Source organism: Nannobrachium achirus, assembly GCF_963921795.1.
Source record: "Nannobrachium achirus genome assembly, chromosome: 6".
NCBI lineage: Eukaryota > Metazoa > Chordata > Actinopteri > Myctophiformes > Myctophidae > Nannobrachium > Nannobrachium achirus.
In genome coordinates this window covers 48,008,343-48,024,670 of record NC_137815.1, presented here as the reverse complement: position 1 = coordinate 48,024,670, position 16,328 = coordinate 48,008,343, and the positions used below count along the sequence as shown (strand labels likewise).

General features: G+C 40.6%; 1 protein-coding gene across 1 annotated transcript; it reads left to right on the top strand.

Moving 5' to 3' along the window:
- The first annotated feature begins 1,382 nt into the window (after nt 1-1,382).
- Nucleotides 1,383-12,954, top strand: golt1a (golgi transport 1A). The gene is made up of 5 exons (XM_080727586.1): nt 1,383-1,515; nt 2,013-2,104; nt 2,977-3,155; nt 3,916-3,979; nt 12,036-12,954. Exons 1-5 carry the CDS (start codon nt 1,491-1,493, stop codon nt 12,075-12,077), a joined length of 402 nt encoding a protein of 133 aa, XP_080583712.1. The 5' UTR covers nt 1,383-1,490; the 3' UTR covers nt 12,078-12,954.
- Nucleotides 12,955-16,328: the final 3,374 nt, after the last annotated feature.

Genomic DNA, 16,328 nt, shown 5'->3' with positions numbered 1-16,328 from the left:
AAGGTTTGATCAGCCTGATCTGACAGCCATTGATTAAAGTTTGATATTTCAAAGAATATAAAACATGGCCTTGGCCTATACTGGCAGAGAGCACAAGAAATATGGAACTGATCAGTTGAACCGTTTGTGAGATTAGCCCAGGACACTCTCACATGCAGAGACAGACAGACCCATTGATAGATGGCTTGCCCATACTACTGAGTCACGCTGTAAACAACTTTCAGAATCTTAGTCAAACAAAGGAGGAGAGACTGAAAAGCTTTCACACTGTGAAGGAACAGCAAGCATTGTGGCTCAAATGTGTTGAGAGGTTCTCTAGATATTCCCAAGATCATCAGTTTAAGGCAAGCCCACCAGGGTTGTCCTATTCTCTTGTCTTCAAAGCATGTTTTGAAGGCTAACATCCAGAAAAACACTTAACGCTCTAGGAGAATCCTGCAGAGAGTGTGGTATTGTGGTGTAGTAGTGAGGTTCAGCTTAATCCCATGCACATCCCATCCCAGTGTACTGTATCACAAACCCAGAGGATGGGGTCTGAGAAAGGCTGTATCTTTCCTCGATGTTTCCAGAGAGTTAAAGTTTGGGTTTGTGGCAAGAACATCCTCACCCAACTGAAATCTTACAGATATTGATGCTACTAATATTTAAGATAGTTTTAACTATAAACATAGTTGCTCACTAATTTAGACTAACTACTAATGAATAAGCTCATATCCCATGGCTCACACTGACATTTTTTCAATTTCTCCTCGGAAGTGAATGGGGTTTTAACTGATGATCTGGGGAATATCAAGAGAATGTCTCAACACTGAGCCTCAGTATTTGCTGTTCTGTCACAGGCTTTCAAAGCCTCCTCCAATTTGAAGCATAAGACAGGTTTGAAAAGAAGTTCTTGTTGCGGTTTTAACCAATAATTACGGGCTATAGCAGTGGTACAGTATGTGGTACCAGTGCCTTGGTATATTGTGACATCCTCACATTGTTATTGAAATGTATAAAATTAAAAGGTTACTTTTTTGTCAGTAGTTTGTGTATTTCATTTCCTAATACAGAGGCACATTCTTCAAACACATTTTGCAACTACTCTTACAGATTTTGTCCAAAACTCAGACAAACCGGTAAACATTATCTCTGGGGTCTATGATATCCAAGTAAGTGGATATAACTACCTTCCAAATTTGTGGGCCCTGGGTAGGCAACCCGGCCTGGCAGAGACCTGTGCTCTGAGCAGCACACTTGTCTAGTTTTTGATGGATCCTCAGGAACCAAAGGGAATGATAACTGATGATTGTATTAACCCATCTCTGTGTCCAATCTGTAGTCTGGTTAATGTTTACAACACCAGCCTATACGGGAAGAGCCAGGCTCAAAGTTCACCCTTTGAGAAAAGGAATGAATGCACCAGTTCTCCAGACTCACCACAGACAAAAGGACAGCAAGACTGGCCAAAGGGAGCAAAAGGCAGGCAGGAAATAAAGAAATAAGGAATTATGCTGGACATCACAGAATTTCAGAGTAAGTGGTTTTCCACAACACCTCGTTCTTCTCTGTGTGGATGGCAAATTGCCATTTGAGGTTTCGGTCAGCGAGCCAGTGAGCACTGAGGTAGATAACTGCCAAGGGTGACGCTTTGAGTAGAGAATTAGTGACGTGTAATTTGAGAGGTGAGATGTGACGGTTAGAGACTTTTACTTGACTTAATTGACCTCACTGTTCTGGGGTTCTGGGGAAAACACTGCATGGAAGTCAATACTGGAGATGTGATGTGAATAATGACCCCAGGTGGAGTGTGAATTAAACAATTTGAGATTATTATTGTTATAAAAAGAAAGAAAAAGGAATGTTGTCATAAGGACATTCATATTTCCTAGCTTGAATTAACTGAATGAACAAAGTTCTAGAGAATTGGAGCTTTAGGTGTTTTATTGTTCTACCATGACAAAGATTGGACACCTGACTGCTGATGTTGTTAATCTGTCTTCATCGTAATGTAATGCTTATTTGTGTTCCAGAAATTGGCGTTGGTCTATCAGGATTTGGCCTATTTTTTCTGCTTTTTGGTGTGCTGTTGTACTTTGACTCTGTCTTGTTGGCATTTGGGAATGTAAGTAGCCCAAACTAATATTTCACTTTCTTCACAGTGCAAATCATTTGAGATCATTGGTGCTTAAACAACATGATAAGATACTTGCAAGTTGCTGGTTTGGAGATGCAGGGTTCTTCAACAGGGGGTCTGGGACCCCTAGGGGGTCCTCAGAGTTACCACAGGGGGTCCTCCAAATCTTTGTGTGATAGAAACTTATTTTTCCTCCTTTTTTATATTAACCACTTGAACCCTAGTGTCCATATTGGGAGAACTTTAGTCAAAAATAGCAGATCTACAAGCTCACAACGCCTCACGTCGTGAGCTTGTAGATCAGCTATTTTCAGCAAAGAGCTTTGGTGTAGAGGGGGAAAAGAGCAGACTAAGTGAAGAGGGAAAGGTCGGGTTTTATAAGTATTGACGTTTCAAGTCTTAAATATCTGAAAACACAAATTGACATGAATCCAAAATACACTGACGACTTCACTGTGCTGTCAAATGATGACACTATATGGAATCTATGAAAAAAGGTTGTGGGGGTCCCTGCTCCATCTCTCTCTCAATTAAGGGGTCCTTGGCCTCAAAACGTTGAAATGTATTCTTTGCTTAGTTAAACACTGTGTGTGTGTGTGTGTGTGTGTGTGTGTGTGTGTGTGTGTGTGTGTGTGTGTGTGTGTGTGTGTGTGTGTGTGTGTGCATAATGACAATTCAAAATATGCTAATTTAATCTTAATGTGTCACATAATTAGTGGAGTCGACCACAAAAATAAATCATTATGCCACCGCTGCCCCTAAATGTGTCACTTGTGGCACCAGAAGAGTGCAATTATGAATTAGCTTACTATATTAATAGATATGGATGCTTTATTGCTTTGTTCTTCCTTTGCTGCAAGATTCTCTTCTTGACCGGCTTGGCATTCATCATTGGCCTCCGGAGGACTGCCCACTTCTTCTTCCAGAGGCACAAGCTTCGAGGTTCTACCTTTTTCCTAGGAGGCATAGCCTTGGTGCTCTTCCGTTGGCCAATCATTGGCATGGCAGTTGAGACGTATGGCTTCGTACTTCTGTTCAAGTAAATTTTTTTTTTTTCAAGATTTATTATAGTTTTTTTTAAATCGCCTATGTACAGTATATAGTTAATGTGGATTATTAAGAATATTTGCGGGGGAACCCCATCAAGGATATCATAGGGCCTGGACCCCACTTTGAGTAGCACTGGAGTAGCTCATGGCTTCCATACAGTACTACATTTCAAACCTTTTAGAAACCTTAGTGATACATCATCCCATTCATCAGTTATTTATAAAAGATATTGCAGGTCTTTTGCCCTATTTGCTTTTGATGTATGGCCTCCCCTAAGTAACACAGAATCTTGTGAAATAAAATGTCGCCAACCAAGCATCAAGGACGATGATACACGAAAGAAAAAGATGTATGGCAGTGTCATAGGAAGTAGGGAAAATACACAGGTCCTTTTTTCCTTTTCCTGAAAAGTACTGGCTAGTTTGGACAGCGATGATATGGTTATATTATACTGTAGTATGAATGTGAAGCAGATTGCAGTTCACACAAAGAGAACAGCAATGCAATTTAGAACAACACTGAACACATTTCACATCTTCATTTAGCTGATGCTCTTATGCACAAACAATGAATAAACCATAACTGTAACAACAGACTGAGCTTCAGAAAACAAGCAGAAAGGTCAGAGTCAGACATAAGGGAGAGTGCCAGTATTGAAGTACAAGGTAATGTGTGAGTCATTTTTTATATTATTATTATTAATATATATATTTTTGATTTGTGAAATGTGTTCTTCCCTTCCCTTCTAGGTCATTTTTCCCTGTAGCGTTTGGCTTTGTGCTGTCACTGTTCAATATACCCTATCTAAATACGGTGAGTACACTAATTATGTTATATCTCACTATAGTGACAACTAGTAAATAATTGTCCTTGTGATGCAATGGGACACAACAATCCACTGAGATAATTAAGTGTGATTAACACAACTGATTATCTAACCTAAATTACACAAACAATGGCTCCACTGAATGCATTAACCGTTAATGCAAACCTCTGAGATGCAGGGTGAGTAGAAATGTGACCCTCTGACTCAATCACACAGATGCAAAACAGTTTTAACCTCATTTAAGTATTCCATCAACAAAACCAGTTTTTCCCTGTTCAACGTCATCCACACCTTCATATCATCCTGTTTAAATGACTTTGTTTCCCTATAAACTGGGATTATACAACAGGTAGTCGGGCTCTCAAAGGAAAACAGGCTCTCCAACCGTGCATATAACGAGCACAGATGCATGGTCTCTCATTAAGTAAAGAAATCAGCTGCGTTGGTCACGAAAGACCGCAAGCACTCCTCTCTCCCCACACTATGCTAGGCGGCTAGGCTAGCGGTTTTCATGTGACGTTCAGGGACAGAGTAACTAAATGTGGCATTAAAAAATTACAAATTCCTATCGAATATCTTAATTACAATGAAATAAAGTTGACATGTTTTTTTCTAAGGGCAACAGTTGTATAATCGCAATATTACACTTGAGGGTCTGCATATAACACGGTTATCCTGCACGACAGCCTTGCCGCAGGAACGAGCCGACAGGCGAGTTCCGTAGGTAGGGCTCTATGCACACCCTCTCGTGTAATATTGCTTAATTATCCAGTTCTCCCTGTCCCGCGGCCGCCTGCACCTGGTCCAAAATGCTGCAGCCAGGCTCCTGACCATATCCTGGCCTCTCTCTATACAGCTGCCAGTACAGTTAGAAAGCAATGATACAATTCTCCTGTTTGTATACAGTATAAGCCCTAAATGTCAGCTGACTTGGGGCTTGCTGTCCCAATAACTAGACTCAGGCTCATGTCTTTGCTGTCGCAGCCCCTAGACTGGGGAACAGCATTCCACTCCCTATAACATCTGCTCCTCTATCGAATCTTTTAAGTCCAGGCTCCAGACGTTCTTTTATTCACTAGAATTTGAATCTTGCTGATATGGTTTATTTGTACATTTTATTGCTCTGAATTGTCTCTTATTATTATTATGTACAGCACTATGACCAATGACAATTTGCTGTTAATAAATGTGATTTTATTTGATTTGAGGCATCTTTACTTTTACTCAAGTATGACTTACACCATCGTTAAAAGGAAGAAGTGCCTTGCAGCTGTTACTGTTGGCTCAGAATGAGAAGCAACACAATAAATGTATTTGACCAATATGCACCACAAAGTAAAAAAACAACAAAACAAAAGTCTATTCCAGATGCATTAGATAGTGCTGCAATATGCAGCACAGCTAAATCACTAACGGCCTCAAATAAATCACGGACGCAACAATGTTAAACAATGCCAAAGATATGTTACCAAGTCCTCACCAAGAAGAGATAGGCCTATTATTGCATCATCATGCATGTATTTTTCCCAGGTTGCCTAGACTCTAGTAGCTGATCAAGCTCACAACATGTCACAAACGTGAAGCATGTACAGTAGATGGCTATTTTTGGCGTGTATGTTTGGTGTTTTGAGGGAAAAAAGATATAGACCCCTGTTAGACCCTGTTCAAATAAGTGCGGTTTAACTGGATAAGCATTATAGACATCACAAAAAAATAACAGGTTTCCAAGCTACTGTGTGACACATCACAGCACGTTGTTAGCTTTGGGCTTGACGCTAGAAATTGTATCAGGGTTGAACTATGCATCCAAAACAAACAACAATATGTGGTCCATCCATACAGAGCCCTGTACGTACTTTGCAAAACATTTAGTTTTATTTTATTTTCAAAAGATGTTTATTTGCTTTTCTGCACCTCCATAGAGCATCGCAGCGGAAGTGGATTCCTGGGGTCACTTAATATTCCCCATTCATTTTCGCCATAGACTTTTACAAAAATATTTATAACAATTATGTTAAGCCTCGAACCAAGCCATCCAGGATGGAGGTGAATCATGACCATATAACCTTTTTTTCTATGAAAAGAACATTTTGAAAATCGCTAAACAAAGGGTAGTTATTAAATGTAGTATACCAGTAAGACTCCCTAATCGGGAGATAAGCGACCGTTGGTCGCTTATCTCCACAAATAGGCCAACAGTTTGTTTTACCAATTATTACACTCTATGTGAACATTTACATCAACAAATCCCAAGTACTATGCAGAACGACCCATTTCAAGTTTTTAATGTACAACAATATTTAGAAAATAGGTCTACAAGCTGACAGTCCTCGTCCCTTATATTCCCATAGGTTATATGGAGATCTCAGTGTTTGTCAGTCCTTGTTCATTTATGCCCATATATGGACATCTCTATATCTACTGTAACAGTCCTTGTCCCTTTATGCCCATATATGGAGATCTCTTAACTGTAAGTCCTTGTCCCTTTTATGCCCATATATGGATATTCCTGATGTCATCAGTATATGAACATATATGGGCTTTCTGATATGCCCATATATGGAGATCTCTTAACTGTAAGCCCTTGTCCCTTTTATGCCCATATATGGATATCCCTGATGTCATCCGTATATGCCCATATATGGGCTTTCTAATATGCCCATATATGGAGATCTCTGTATCTCCATATATGGGTATAAAAGGATACTTCAGGTCTGACATCAGGTTTGTTTATATTGGGTTGCTAGGTTTGACATCACAAACTCTATGGGCCATCTGACCTAGAAATCTATATTTGGGCATAGATGACTCATCGTGACCTCATCACACGTCGACCGCACGTGTGACGTGCGGTCGACCGCACGTGTGACTGACGGACGGCCGGTGGAGGTTTTCATACCAGTAAGACTCCCTAATCGGGAGATAAGCGACCGTTGGTCGCTTATCTCCACAAATAGGCCAAAAGTTTGTTTTACCAATTATTACACTCTATGTGAACATTTACATCAACAAATCCCAAGTACTATGCAGAACGACCCATTTCAAGTTTTTAATGTACAACAATATTTAGAAAATAGGTCTACAAGCTGACAGTCCTCGTCCCTTATATTCCCATAGGTTATATGGAGATCTCAGTGTTTGTCAGTCCTTGTTCATTTATGCCCATATATGGACATCTCTATATCTACTGTAACAGTCCTTGTCCCTTTATGCCCATATATGGAGATCTCTTAACTGTAAGTCCTTGTCCCTTTTATGCCCATATATGGATATTCCTGATGTCATCAGTATATGAACATATATGGGCTTTCTGATATGCCCATATATGGAGATCTCTTAACTGTAAGCCCTTGTCCCTTTTATGCCCATATATGGATATCCCTGATGTCATCCGTATATGCCCATATATGGGCTTTCTAATATGCCCATATATGGAGATCTCTGTATCTCCATATATGGGTATAAAAGGATACTTCAGGTCTGACATCAGGTTTGTTTATATTGGGTTGCTAGGTTTGACATCACAAACTCTATGGGCCATCTGACCTAGAAATCTATATTTGGGCATAGATGACTCATCGTGACCTCATCACACGTCGACCGCACGTGTGACGTGCGGTCGACCGCACGTGTGACCGACGGACGGCCGGTGGAGGTTTTCATACTAAACTGCGACCTTACGGTCGCAACTAAACTGCGACCTTACGGTCGCAATCAAATAATGTAATATTAAAATATGTTTTCACATAGGATCAAAGGTTATATGATCATGATTCACCTCCATCCTGGATGGCTTGGTTCGAGGCTTAACATAATTGTTATAAATATATTTGTAAAAGTCTATGGCGAAAATGAATGGGGAATATTAAGTGACCCCAGGAATCCATTTCCGCTGCGACGCTCTATACATACAAAGCCATCTCTTCCAGCAAATAAACAAAAATAACAAACAACTAGATGATAGACTAGACTCCATACCCGGCGATGTGCACAGCCAAACAATATGCAGACTTTGGGATACAGTATGTATGCTGTGAATCGTTAAAGTTTTGGAGAGTGATTAAATCCTGTTGGCGTGTGGTGTGTGACAACAACCCGGTCATTTACGACCCGTCATGGAATAGTTGCCACCCACAATCGTGAGAATGTTAACGCTGTTTCAGCTCTATGTGTGCTAATGACTCAACATGGATTTGAACATTGCACGTGTCAATCTGCGTGCTAGTGCTATGGAGACAGATGACATCCAAAGCGCCATCCTGCTCATGAAACAGTCATTTATTAGTTTGTAGGCAGCGTCGTCTGCCTGTAAGCCAAGTCTAGCCAGCGGTTAGAGATCCCATAGCCTGCAGGGGTGTAACCATCTTTATGGTCGCTCCTTTGTGGGAAGACCTGTCTGGACGCTGCTCTGCAGATTTTTCCCCCCTCTTTCTCTTATTTTTTTCATGTTGCGATTCATTACATGGGCCAGACTGGGCATGTTTTTGAGGAACTTTGTTTTATTCATGTATGTAGTAGTTTTTTCTGTGTTGTTTTCTGATTGGCTGGCGGAAAAGTTGGGGAGGCCTTCTGTGCCTTGGAACAAAGGAATAGCGGCCTACCTCTACCTGTCTAGTCTGTGTTAAGCGTGTGGCCCTGGGGGGCAGGGAGAAGCTTCTCTCGTTCCATACCGTGCCATCCAATTGCTTTCCCCCCTCTTCCTGAGGATTGCTGAGAGGGGGATTCCTGTCCGTTTTTTCTTTGCTGGGACTCCCTTCTTTTTGCACTGACTTTGGACACTTTTTTGGAACTGCACTTTTTAAGTATTTATTGTCTTGGTGCAGACACTTATGTATATAATTTGTGTATATTTTTTGGCACTGCGTTGATTAGTACTTCCATTGTGAATGCTTTTTTTTTTTTTTTTGCAATATGCTTAGAAAAGTGCTATAAAATTAGGGTGACCATATTTTCAGCCACTAAAACCGGGACCCTAAAAGCATTGCGCACGTTACCACGCACGCGCGTGCCCATTCTCTAACGTTCGTGCACGCGCACACACGCACCGCAGGGTTGCAAACAGGCAGTGAGTGATTGACAAACAGGCTCAGTGTTGAATTCAGACATGCAGTGTATTTGTTCATGTTTTATGATTGGTTAGGTGAGCATGTTTTCATGAAAAGAACATGATAAATGTCTATGCAACCACTGAAAACAGCTACTATTATTTTAATTCTGGCGAAAACCGGGACAATATTGCAGTGAATGTTGAAAACCGGGACAAATTAGTGTTTTAGAGATATTTGTCGGGACACTGGGACACGCAGCTTGAAAACGGGACAGTCCCGGGTAAACCGGGACGTCTGGTCACCCTATATAAAATTGCAATCCATCCATTATAGAAACTTTAAAGTTCTACTATTTTCTGTTGTGTTGTGACTTTTTCAACTGTTCTCGACACTTTATATATTTTTTAACTTAGTTTGCTCTGTATGGTTGATTCTTCTGTATTGTTGTTTCTTCTTCTTTTTAGTTTTTGTCGCTCGGCTGTACACAACAGTCCTTTTTCTTTTTCATACTTTCCTGTAAATTGTAACCTTAACTGCGGTGCCGCCTCTGATACTGACCATGGTACTGACCTGATACTGACCATGATACTGACCTGATACTGACCATGATACTGACATGATGCTGACCTGATACTGACCATGATACTGACCTGATACTGACCATGATACTGACATGATGCTGACCTGATACTGACCATGATACTGACATGATGCTGACCTGATACTGACCATGATACTGACTATGATACTGACATGATACTGACATGATACTGACCATGATACTGACCATGATACTGACCATGATTCTGACCATGATACTGACCATTATACTGACCATGATGACCATGATACTGACCATGATGAAACTGACATGATACTGACCATGATACTGACCATAATGACACTGACATGATACTGACCATGATACTGACCATGATGACACTGACATGATACTGACCATGATACTGACCATGATGACCATGATACTGACCATGATACTGACCAAGATGACCCTGACATGATACTGACCATGATACTGCCATGATGACACTGACATGATACTGACCTGATACTGACCATGATATTGACCATGATACTGACATGATACTGACATGATGCTGACCTGATACTGACCATGATATTGACCATGATACTGACCTGATACTGACATGATGCTGGCCATGATACCGGCCATGATGATACTGACATGATACTGACCATGATACTGACCATGATGACACTGACCATGATACTGACCAAGATGACACTGACATGATACTGACCATGATACTGACCATGATGACACTGACATGATACTGACCTGATGCTGACCTGATACTGACCATGATATTGACCATGATACTGACATGATGCTGACCTGATACTGACCATGATATTGACCATGATACTGACATGATACTGACCATGATGCTGGCCATGATAAATAGCATGATGTCCTTATAACTGAATGCCAGACACAACGGGCGCCACACCTTAGGAATAGAATGGTGGAGCAGCAGAAATCTTCAAACCTGGTCCTCCCTGAAGATCAGAACACATGCACGGTGCAGTTGGCACCTACTTTGAGAAGTGGATATAACAGGATACACATGTCCTGGAGCCTGTCAACATGCATGGCCCTGGGCCTACCGCAGGACTTCATGCTCGATCAGGGAAGACTGTGTAAAGCCAGTAGTTCATCTGTTCCACATCTGCTCTTCTGTAAAATTCATCACATCTTCTCTTCCACAATAAACCATGTTTATGTTCATCTGTAAAATTCATCATATCTTCTCTTCCACAATAAACCATATTTATCCACTGATTGAAGGAGAAGTACTTTGGACATAATTGATTATTTATTATGTGCACTGGTTTTGGCATTTTATTGCATGATTTATTTATAAACCACACAGAGCTGTTGTTTATTCCGTTTCACTTTGTTGTAATTTAAAAGATTTGGAGTTGTGCAATCAGTTGTTTGATTATGTATGCATTAATTATCACTGCCTGTTTGTAAATGTCTGTGTGTAAATACAGTGCTGAAAAAAGATTGGGCTAAAACACATATACAGGCATGCACTCCAAATGAAAGGTGAGCCACGGGGCTCAACTATGCACACTTGCCTTGTATCCAAAAGTGATGTTTTTTAATAATGTAATGTATTTGAACGTTTTAATCATTCTGTAATATCTTTCTAGACACCGCCCTTCAGGTAGTGTGATAATATATTGTACTGTAAGTGATATTCTTTTTTAAATGTTATATTGTATATAAAAATTGGCGACTGGGAGGTCCGGCAGGTGGGCTGCCGACGGGCCACGTTCCTCTGACTCAGACATAACCATAAGGAGTTCCCAATGTGGCTATGCCCAAATATGGAGTGTGTTGTCTAATCTCATTGTGCCCTTATGGCATCAGGCTCAAACAAATCAGTCGGCTCCATATATGGTCAAGATGGGGCATGCCCACATATGGGCATATACTGATGAGATCAGCGATCACCACATGAGGGCATAAAGGGGACAAGGCCTGACAGATAGAGATCTCCATACTGTATATGAGCATATTTGGCAGTGCGTCGTAGGTGTGAGGGCCACGTAGCGGCCTGAACCTCTAGTTTCATAAAACCCGTCTCAGCCCAGGGCTGTAGGAAACTTGCTAGATATTCATTCCTATTCAGATCGACTGCTGTGCACAATCTTTATTTGCAATATGATAGGCCATAAATCAACGTATAGCCTGTCTCATCTGTCATCTCTCCATTCCATGTCATTCTTCATTGACCTTTTTAAACAACAAAGCATAAATTCCCTACAATGGTTTCACACAATGGTTAAAAAGACGCTACAGTGGTGACTGGCCTATCCATAATATATGTCTTAACTTCTTTAACAAAGAATGTGTTGTGAGCTTGCAAATATGTGATTTTCAAAACATTTTTATTTAATTTTGTTGTGGTAAATAGTGTATTTTTCTGTCTCTATTTCACAGTTATTCAGTAATTTCCTTGGAAGCAGCTCATCCATGGTCTGAGGCAGCAGTTCTCAAAGTGGGGTCCAGAGGTCGTGGAGGCCTTTAAGGCCGTGGGAGCCTTTGGGGTTAACTTCCAAAAGGACCCTTGCAGGTCTGTGACTCTGAGAGTTTACAAATGGTTACGGGAGTCCTTATTCCTTAAAATGAAAAACTTTGAGAACCACTCATCCGAGTAGATGGCGTTGGCATGAAATAATGGAAGCAGAAGACAGAAGGGGGAAGCAATGAGAAGCAGCCTTCAAAGAACAGCTAAACTTTGAGAAATAGTATTTATCTGACAATGTGTATAAAAAACAAATGTTATGATTATACATTTACTATGTGGTGACAGGGAAAGAATAAGCAATAAAAGAGTAACTATCTTGCACTGTCGATTAAAGCTGCAATCCATTGTGTGTATATAAAACATTATTTTGACAATATCAACTGCGGTGATTGTAGTTGGTCTACCTGCTCATCTATTTATTAGACGCTGTGTTTGGGTGGGACCACTACTGGTTGACAAGAGATATTACCGGTATATACATAAATAACATGACTCCCAAAAGTTCTCTCTGTTATAGCTCAGTTAATTTTTCACTGCTTGTGCGGGGGATTCAGGTTTGAATCCTGGAAAGGACATGAAAGTTAAGGATTGCAGCTTTAACTCTGTTTACTGAAATGTTCCCTACTTGAACTCTGGGTGCCATTCATTGTACTGTCCACTGTCCACTGGGCTGTGGTATGTATACAATATATTTTATTGTATAAGACAAAAATGTCATTCATGTTAAATGTTAATTTATTATGTTTTAATTAGTGTAAATACATGCTGCCTGCACCAATATCTGTTCTGCGTGTCAGTTTTTTTCAATCTTTACCTTGAAAGAAGATAGCAGGGGCGCTACTGGTATATCCCTCAAACCACCGGTGCTGCCGAAACGCATAGGTGATTTTTAAATAATGTTCTAGCCTGTTAATTAATAAAGGCCTTTTATTTTTCAAATCCACTTGAGTGCCTGGACCTGGATTTTTGTGCCTCTGTGGCACATTTTGTCCTCTTTTGCTCATGATCTTTACCTTATACGTTTTTGACCAAAGAGTTATTCTGTTAAGAGCTTGTAGATTTGTTATTTTTGGCACACAACATAGTGCATAACCAAGTAGGCATAATAGATCATGCATTACTGATCATTCTAATGTATTTGTGATTTCTGGTGTGAAGATTGACATCTGAGCACACCTAATCTGCTGTAGTAGCATAGCATGCAGATTAGTTGTTGGTAGACTATTTAAGGAACCGCTATTGTGTTCAGTTAACAGTACTTCACACCCCACCATATGCCCAAGGAGAGAGGGGAACTAATCTAAAGGAATTACATCATTTCACACCTGGCAAAATGTAATGTCCCACTTTCTCCATTAAAAGGTTTAGATTTCCCACAGATTTGCCCATGAATTGCCAATGGTAGGCCCTTTGAATTCTCAAATATTGCATAGGCTATTCAATAGCATTTAATGTAATATTCAACCCATGTTGTCCTTGCCATCATAACCCCAAGCTTGGTCTTGAGAGCACATATCTACGGTATTTTAGGGATCACATTGGTAGCCAAACACCTTGAAGAGTTAAATATTATCGGGGAGATAAAAGAGAAAGGTAACAGTGAGGGGTAATGGGGTGGGCATGCTGTGTCTGTGTGTGTGTGTGTGTGTGTGTGTGTGTGTGCGCGCGTGCGCGTGTTGTGTGTGTGTGTGTGTGTGTGTGTGTGTGTGTGTGTGTGTGTGTGTGTGTGTGTGTGTGTGTGTGTGTGTGTGTGTGTGTGTGTGTGCGCGCGCGTGTGTGTGCGTGTTTGTGTGTGTGTGTGTGTGTGTGTGTGTGTGTGTGTGTGTGTGTGTGTGTGTGTGTGTGTGTGTGTGTGTGTGTGTGTGTGTGCATTTGTGTGGTGCCCTGGATGGACATGTGACACCTCATCACAGAGATGGTGACGCAAAGGGTGTTATCCTACAAAAGGGTGTTGTACTGGCGCGGGAGGAGGGAATGGAGGTTCAGCGTTGCACTTGACCATCGCGTAGACAAGAGCCTTTGCGATACAGGTAAGGGATAAAAAATACAAATGAAAAATCACATTTAACCACTTTCAACCTGGTGTCCACGTTTTGGACATGTCATTTTACTACAGATATTTTGTACAACTTTAAAAAGTGTCAATAATATCAAAAGTAGCAGATCTAAAATATTTTGAAGGCTTTCAATCTTTTCATTATTTCATTCTGAATCATTGTTTCTCAGTCTGTGATCCAGGATCCAAATGTGGGCCGTGAGATGTTGTGACAGTGTGTGTGCGCATGTGTGCGTGCGTGCGTGCGCATGTTGCAAACAACTTCTGGCAAACCAGGACAGATCAGCATTAAATACTTTTTAGACTATTTAAAAAAAGATATAGTGAATAGTAGGTCAAAACAGGGACGCCTGATTGAAAGTTGTTGAAGACTGATTGCAGCCGGGGAGTAGGAAGGTCCAGTTTACTTCATTAGGGGCTTATAATGGTTGTGATGAGCAAGCCCTGCATGCAAGGCTTGTTGCATGCAGGGCAGGTGAAGGAGAAAAATCAAACCTCGTTCGAAGTGGAGCTGTGAATTTGAGCAGTTCCAGATCTATGCTTTTGATTCTGTGTTTTAGATCTATGAATTCTAAGTGTTCTATATATAAATTCTATGTGTTCTAGATCTATAAATTATGTGTGTGTGTGTGTGTGTGTGTGTGTGTGTGTGTGTGTGTGTGTGTGTGTGTGTGTGTGTGTGTGTGTGTGTGTGTGTGTGTGAACTGTAAACTGTTCCTATGAGTGAGTGGTGAGTGTGCCTGGCCTGCACAAAACAGCGCCCCTCCTTTAACTAGTGCAGGGATGTCAAACATACGGCCCGCGGGCCGAATCCGGCCCGCGAGATGATTCAATCCGGCCCCCCAGGCTAGAGCATACATTTCTGAGCATTTAGGAAAAAAAAGTAAAAGTAAAAAAAAAGTAAAAAAGTAAGTCTCTAGCCCATTCCTGTCAAGAGTTATGATTGTTTTAAGAATTAACCTAACTAATGTCTGTACACTGCAGGCTAGGTTTCTCCCACCTGGCAGTGATTGAGTTGATTGATTGGAATGTTAAGTGACCAGCTCTCTCTCTCTCTTTGAAGATGACAGCATTGCTAGGAATAGGGTGGTTGGTCTGGCTATGAATTATACGTGAACATACCTACAATATTCGAACTGTACTCAAAGATTACACAAATTATACATGGAAATTAATGTTGTTAAAAAAAATAACTTATTTAAAAAATATAATAATAAAAAAATGTAAAAGTTTTATTATTCCGATAATTTCGGAATATGCCATTATTGTTCATTACTTTAATTTTTTATTATAAAATACAATAAAAATAATTATTGTCCTGCATCAATAATATTTTTTTTTAGCCATTTACAAATTATAGCGTACTGGAGACTATCAGGAATTGAATTATTCTATTATCAAATGGTTTATTCTTATTGGCACTTCTTAAAGGAGTAGTTCACCCCCAAAATGCCATGGAGCCAATGTAGACTCATTCCTAAAACAGAAATTTGATTACAATAAATGCATGCCTATTGATTCCGGATGGGGACCCAAATGCATTTGGGTCCCCAAGTGTACTATTATCACATTTTTGTCTTAGTAATGCGACAAATAAAATAAAAATATATTATTGAACTCAATTCTCCATGGCGTGAGTAATCAAAGAAAAAAAAGTCATTTTGGGGATGAACTACTCCTTTAAACAAATAGCATCTCTCGTACCTAACTGCAACTGTAATACCAATAATGAAAGTAGCTATTTTACTTAATAATGAACACAATTTGTAAAATGATATACTGCTATACTGCTAGCTACAGCAGTGGCTGAGACGACAGGAAGAAAAACAGAGCGAACATGTGCGCGAGTGTGCATGCCATCCGATCCGCGACTGGTTCGGCCCTCATCAAGTCACCTTTCATCCAATCCGGCCCTCACCCCAAAATGAGTTCGACACCCCTGTGTTGTGTGTGGCCACTCAAGGTATTGCCAGACTACGGACACGGCCAGCCACCCAGCCAGCCACCCAGCCAGCCACCCACCCACATACCCACGGACATACCTGTCTATTGGGAGCTTGTGTTCCACAGCTCCAAAAAAAGGATGAACTTGATTAGTTTGAATAACTGTTGCACCCCTATATGGACCCTTATGGGTCTGTAACTGAGA

Excerpts from the sequence above, each read along its gene's own strand:
- golt1a (XM_080727586.1), top strand. The coding sequence starts at position 1,491 with ATGCTGGACATCACAGAATTTCAGA. Across the intron at positions 1,516-2,012 it reads GGACATCACAGAATTTCAGA|AAATTGGCGTTGGTCTATCA; the intron begins GTAAGTGGTTTT and ends TTTGTGTTCCAG. Across the intron at positions 3,980-12,035 it reads ATATACCCTATCTAAATACG|TTATTCAGTAATTTCCTTGG; the intron begins GTGAGTACACTA and ends TCTATTTCACAG.